The sequence below is a fragment of the Eimeria maxima genome, genomic scaffold (assembly GCF_000499605.1).
Source record: "Eimeria maxima Weybridge genomic scaffold, Emw_scaff1106, whole genome shotgun sequence".
NCBI classification, from domain to species: domain Eukaryota; phylum Apicomplexa; class Conoidasida; order Eucoccidiorida; family Eimeriidae; genus Eimeria; species Eimeria maxima.
The window spans coordinates 5,001-11,461 of NW_013564130.1; the positions used below are offsets into that span (position 1 = coordinate 5,001).

The 6,461-nt window shown below is 53.1% G+C and overlaps 2 protein-coding genes across 2 annotated transcripts in view; both read left to right on the forward strand.

Moving 5' to 3' along the window:
* EMWEY_00048630 (hypothetical protein, conserved) overlaps positions 1 to 958 on the forward strand; it is a gene marked incomplete at both ends in the record, with an annotated part of 2,980 nt that extends 2,022 nt beyond the window's left edge. Inside the window, 2 exons of the mRNA XM_013479395.1 lie at positions 1 to 615; positions 884 to 958. The exon at positions 1 to 615 is cut by the window's left edge and continues 2,022 nt beyond it. Coding sequence (XP_013334849.1) covers positions 1 to 615; positions 884 to 958 — 690 coding nt within the window. The remainder of the gene's footprint in view (positions 616 to 883) is intronic.
* Positions 959 to 2,361: 1,403 nt separating this feature from the next.
* On the forward strand, positions 2,362 to 6,078 carry EMWEY_00048640 (hypothetical protein, conserved; the record flags this gene model as incomplete). The annotated part of the gene is made up of 1 exon (XM_013479396.1): positions 2,362 to 6,078. One exon carries the CDS (start codon positions 2,362 to 2,364, stop codon positions 6,076 to 6,078), a length of 3,717 nt encoding a protein of 1,238 aa, XP_013334850.1.
* Between the last annotated feature and the right edge of the window lie 383 nt (positions 6,079 to 6,461).

A 6,461-nucleotide genomic window follows, 5' to 3' on the forward strand; every position in this document is an offset into this window, starting at 1 on the left:
GTCAGGACGACACGTCGTTTTAACAACCCAACAGCAGCAGCAGCAAGCAGCAACAGCAGCAGCAGCACCAGCAGCAGCTCAGCTGCTGCAGCAGGTTCATCACAGGCAACGAAGGCAATGTCCCAGTGGCGGGTTGATGGTCCTCTGCAGCAGCAGCAGCAGCAGCAGCAGCAGCAGCAGAAGCAGCAGCAGCAGCAGGAGGAAGATGGGGCAGGGCTGCTGCCAGCAGAAAATCCTCTGCTGCAGCGTTGCTTCTCCAAGTTGCTGCATGAGCATCGGCAGCAGAGTGCAGCAGCAGCAGCAACACCATCAACAGCAGCAGCAGCAACAGGAGCAGCAGCAGCAACAGCAGCAGCAGCAGCAGCAAACTATGATATGAGCTTCCATGTGTCTCCTGAGGGACAACCAGAGCTAAGAATTACTTTTGCTGCTCCAGTAGATCCAGAGACACTTGAGGTTACTGCTGCTCCTGACAGCAGCAGCAGCAGCAGCAGCAGCAACAGCAACAGCAGCAGCAGCAGCAGCAGCAGCAATATGCTGACAATAGAGGGACGTTTTGCTGCTTCTAAGGAGACATTTAAATTGTCTTTGCCTTGTGCATATGATGCAACAAAGGTAATTGCTGCTGCTGTCTCCTGCTGCTGCTGCTGTTGCTGTTGCTGCTGCTGCTGCTGCTGTCTCCATTTGCTGCTGTACCTGTCTCCTTTTACTGCTGTAGCTGTCTGTCCCTCTCTTTGTCCCTTGTGTCTCTTCCTTCTTCTTTTATCTCTTTTTTATTTCTTCTATGTATAGCTGTCTCTCTCTCTCCCTCTCTATTGCTCCCTAGGGTTTAGGGTTTAGGGTTTAGGGTTTAGGGTTTAGGGTTTGTGTTTTTTTTATACAGGCAAGAGCAAAATATAAACAAAAGAAGAGACAATTGTCTCTTCTCTTCCCTCTTAGTAATGCAGCAGCACTATAATGCATCCATCTGCAAAGGATACCAGCAGCAGCAACAACAGCAGCAGCAACAACAGCAGCAGCAGCAGCAGCAGCAGCAGCAACAGGAGCTACAATGCATGCATGCATGCATTGTAGCCTGTGCATACACTCGAGGCAAAAGCCCGAAAATCCTTTAGCAGCAACCCTGCCGTTGCATCTGCATCTGCTGCTGCTGCAGCAGCAGAAGCAAAAACAGCTGCTGCTGCAGCACCTGCTGCTGCTGCTGTTGTTGTTGCATGCGGGCAGCAAATATGCTCCTTTGTTAGTGTCTACGCTCTCTCCGCATTATGCTTAGCTAGCTACAGCTAGCCACAGCTAGCTGCAGCTAGCTAGCTAGCTAGGTGTCTGCAGCTATCCGCAGCTAGCCATAGCTAGCTGTGGCTAATCAGGCGCTCGAGTACTCGTCTGCGGTGTCTGTACACCTCAGATGCATGCGCATGCATCTGCATGCATACTTGGGGCTTTTTTTAATTTTGTTCGTCGATTAGCTGCATAATTAGGGTTTAGGGTTTAGGGTTTAGGTGTCTGCTGCTGTCTCCCTCTGTTGTCTCTTTTTAGTGTTTGTCTCCTTGCTGCTGTATGGCTAGATAAGCTCCTGCTTGTCGTAGCTGCTGCGCTGCAGCAGCAGCAGCTGCTGCAGCTACTGCTGCTGTCCTGCTGCTGCTGCTATTGCTGCTGCGAGTTCCGTAGAGGGTTTAGGGTTAATACAGTTGTTGCTGCAGCAGACGCAACAAATAGAAGAATATATTTGTCTTAAGATTCCCTCTAATTGTTGTGTAAGAATTTTGTCTGATTAGGGTTTAGGGTTTAGGGTTTAGGGTTTACTGTCTAGGGTTTAGGGTTTAGGGTTTGGTGTGCATGCAGTGAGGGACACCGAGAGGCCCCTATAAAAGGAGCGGCCCTTTTTTCTCTTAAGAAGGAAAAGGTCAAAAGAAAAGGGATAAATGTAAATGTATAAAATAAATATTTAGGGTTTAGGGTTTAGGGTTTAGGGTTTGGACCCGGGTGACCAATGGTTTGTGGTGGGCGATATTTGACTCGCGATGCGCAAACCCTAAACCCTAAACCCTAAACCCTCATGTTTCTTTTAGTTCTCTCTCTTCTTTCGTATATTTCTTTCGAGGGTTTGGAGCTATAAAGATACACATATAAGCCCTAAACCCTAAACCCTAAACCCTAGGGCGGACGGGCTTCTGAGGGTTTGAGTCTTATACACCATCGATCGTACCCCTGCAAACCCTAAACCCTAGATCTAACCACTAGTTATTCCTTTATTTTATTTTTTATTATCATGATCTAATTATTTAGGGTTTACGGTGAATCAGGGTTTAGGGTTTAGGGTTTAGGGTTTAGGGTTTAGGGTTTGTGGCCCGCCGGCTGCAAATGGTGATCTTTCGTGTTCGTGCCGCTGCGCTGTCAACAGCCTGCTGCTCCTCCGAGTACGGATCAGCAGCAGCAGCAGCAAGGGCAGCAGCAGCAGCAACGGGAACAACAGCAATAACAGCATCGCCAGCAGCAACGGCAGCGGCAGAAGCAACTGCAACAGCAACATCAGCAGCAGCAGCACCGGGAACAGCAGCAGCAGCAGCAGCACGCTGCTTTAGGCGACCTCGCTGTCTCCCTCGCTGCAGCAGCAGGGGCAGGAGCAGCAACAGCAGGGGGAGGAGCAGCAGCAGCAGCAGGAGCAGCAGCAGCAGCTCCTTTAGGTCTCATAGGGTGCCCCTGGAGGCCCCTCTTGACTGTGTCTCGAGTATGCATGCATGTTGCTGCTTAGGGGGGCCCCCAAGGAGGTTCTTGCAGGTGCAGCAGTTGGGGGCCCCCCTTCCCTTATTAGGCAGCAGCACGGGGCAGCAAAAGGAGACACCTAACAATGTAAGAAGGAGACAGTCCCTTGCTCGTTATAACTCAAGGAGACAGTCTCCTGTAGCTAAGGCCTTCCAGCACCGCCGCAGCAGCAACAGCAACAGCAGCAGCAGCAGCAGCAACTTCAGCAGGAGCGTCAGCAGGAGCAGCAGCAACAGCAGACGTAGCAGCAAAAATGGGAGCGCAAGAAGCCGGCGCAGCAGCAGCAACAGCTGGATCAACAGCAGCAGCAGCAACAGCAGCAGCAGAGTGACTAGCCGCAGCAGCAACGCTAGCAGCAGTAACCCGCGTAGCAAGGACAGCCGGCAGAGCAGCAGCGGTAGTTGGAGCGACAGCAACGGCAGCAACGGCAGCAACAGCAGCAGCAGCAGCAGCAGCAGCAGCAGCAGCAGCGAGGAGGACCCTATAGCGGAGACATTTGCTGCAAGAAGGAGACAGATGTTAACTGATTATGCTGCATTAGGGAGACAGTTATTAAAGACCCACAAAAGAAGAGACAAGGAAGCAAAGAAGGGGGGCCCCCCTGAGGGGCCCCCCTCGAAGGGACAAGATAAGGGGCCCCTCAAAAAAGGGTCTCTTGAGGGGGGCCCCCTTTCAGATGTACCCAAAGAACCCCCAGTAGAGGGGCCTCAGGAGGAGGGGACCCCCTCAAAAGTGGCCCCTAAGGGGCTCCCCCCCAAGGTGAAACCCAAGGGGCCCCCAAAGGGGCCCCCCAAGGGGGCCCCCAAGGAGGGCTCCAAGGAGGGCTCCAACGAGGGCTCCAAGGAGGCCTCCAAGGAGGGCTCTAAGAGGCCCCTCAAACCGAAGCCGCCGCCGCCAAAGGGGCTCCTGTCTCCATCTAAGGGGCCCCCCGGTAAAGTGTCTCCCAAGGGGCCCCCAGGTAAAGTGTCTCCCAAGGGGCCCCCAGAGAAAGTGTCTGCTAAAGGACTGCCACCTCAGGAGTCTCCTGAGGGGCCCCCCAAAGGAGAGGCAGAAACTACCTCTAAGGGGCCCCCAAAGGGGCCCCCCAAGGGATTTTCTAAGAGTGTACCTGGGGCGCCACCCAAAGTAGGTTCTAAGGGGCCCCCAGGGGGGCCCCCAAAGGGGACAATGAAGACAAAGGAGGCTGCAGGGGGCCCCCCCAATGTGAAGGAAGCAAAGGAGACACTAGGGGGGACAGGTGGGGGGGGCCCCGAGGGAGGTGCAGGCGATGAAGCTAAAAGCAAGGGAGATACCCCCTCTGTGGGGGGCCCCCCTTCAAAACCTTTGAAACAGAAGGGGCCCCCCCCTAAACCCCCCAAGGAGGTTCCCCCAGGTACCCAAGGGGCCCCGAAGGTGTCTAATGATGCTGGGGGGGCACCCTCAGCAGCTGCTGCTAAAGGGGGGCCCCCTTCAGCAACTCCCCCAAAGGGCCCCTTATTAAAGCCGAAGCCTCCACCCCCTCCCCTTGCTTCTGGGGGCCCCTCTAAGGATGCTGAAGGGACCCCCTCTAAGAAGGCTGCAGGGCCCCCGTCTAAGGATGCTGCCGGGGCCCCTCCAACTTTAGGGGACCCTCCTACCCTAGGGGCCCCTGCACAACAAAGTACAGTGAAGGGAGGCCTCCTGCCGAAGTCTCCGGCTCCAAAGGGGGCCCCTCCTACCCTAGGGGCCCCTGCACAAGAAGGTACAGTGAAAGGAGGCCTCCTGCCGAAGTCTCCGGCTCCAAAGAGGGCCCCTTCAGGCTCTGCTGTACAGCAGCAGCAGCAGCAAGAACAGGAACAGCAGCAGCAGCAGCAGCCAAAGAAGGTTCCTGTCAAGGGACCAGGGGGACCTCCTGCGTCCCCTGCTGCTGCCTCAGGGGGGCCCCCAGGTGTCTCCTCTTCTGCTGTTGAGGGAAAAGTATCTACTAAGGGGGGCCCACCTGCAGGGGGCCCCCCAGTTAGCAAAAAGGTAGAGGGGCCCCCTATGGGGGCCCCCCTAACGGAGTTTATTGGTAAGAAGCTGTCTGCTGGCGCGAAGGTTGTCTTAGGGAAGGGGCCCCCTAAGGGGCCCCCCAGTGCCCAACTAGCTTCCTGTAAAGTAGTTGTTGTTGGACAGGGGCCCCCCACATCATCTGCCGCTGCTGCCTCCTTAACAAAGGCCCCCTTCTACCCCGTGTCTGCTGCAACAGGTGCTGCTGGAGGGCCCCCGGGGATGGAAACCCCTAAGCAGCAGATTGGGGGGCCCCCCAGCGCTGCTACTAAGGGTGGTGGGCCCCCCACCAAGGGCCCTTTAAAAGTTGCTGCCCCTGTGTCTCCTCCGAGTAAGGAGGGGCCCCCGGTTACTGGGGCCCCCCCAGAGACAGGTAAAGAGGTTGCCACTAAGGGTATAAAGGAGAAAAAAGAAAAAGGAGGGGCCCCCCTTACTGTCTTAGGTGCTATTGCTGTTCTATTAGGGAGAAGGGCAAGGAAAAGGGGACAAAAGAGGGGAGGAGACACCAAAGTGTCTCCTCGTAGGCCAACTGTCTCTATTGAGGGCCCCCAAGGTCCCGGGACGCCGGTGGGGGCCCCTCCGGGCCAGCAGGGGCCCCCGGGGGGCCCTCCAGGGTCTAAAGGAGACAGTAAGGAAGGGGGCCCCTCTAGATGGGAGACACTTAGTAGGGGATGGAGTCGTGAGGAATGGGGGGCCTTTGTGTTAGGGGAAGAGGAGACAGGAGGAGAGGAGACAAAAGGAGACAGCAGCAGCAGCAAAGTAGACAGCAGCAGCAAAGGAGACAACAGCAACAAAGGAGAGAAGAAAGGAGACAATGAGGAGACAGGGGAGGAGATAGGGGAGATAGTAGAGCAGGTACTGCCTGTTACTGTCTCTTATACAGAAGGAGACAAGAAAGGAGACAAAAAAGGAGACACTTATTCTTATACAGTATATGATGATGTTAGTGACGAGGAGACACTTAGAAAAGAAGCAGCAGAGGGTACACTAGGTATATTTATAAGAAAATATCCTTATATAAAGGGTACAAGGGGGCCCCCTTATGCATCTAAGGTACCTATTAATACTCATGGGGGCCCAAAAAAAGGGTTACAGGGGGCCCCAGGGGCCCAGGGGGGCCCCAGGAGACGTACTCTTATGCAGCAGCATATAGAGGAATTAAAAAGGGCACAGAAGCAAAAACGTCATAAGGTATATCGGGCTGTATCCTCAGGGGGGCCCCCCTACACAGGGGGGGCCCTCTTTAATTATGGGGCCCCCCTCTCTTTTCTTCCTACTAGGGTAGTATGCAAGAATGGGGGTATTTAGGTACCCTTGGGGGCCCCCCTCAAGTGTATAGGCACCTCTATGAATGCATGCATGCATGCAGGGAGGTGCCTATACACCTGAATATACATGGATAAGGAGACAGTAGTGCATAAGGTTAAGAGACACATAAGTGTCTCCCTTTCTTGTCTCCTTTTAGTCCCTTTTTTTTTTTATGTATATTTAATTAGTTTATTATCTATTTATTTGTATAAATTATATATATTTATATATACTTTTATTTATTATATATTTATATATACATTTATTTATTTATATATTTATTTATTTTCTCCTCTTTTTCCTTAGATAAGGATAAACTTATTTATATAACTAATAAGCATATTTATATGTATTTATTTATTGTATATATATATATATATATA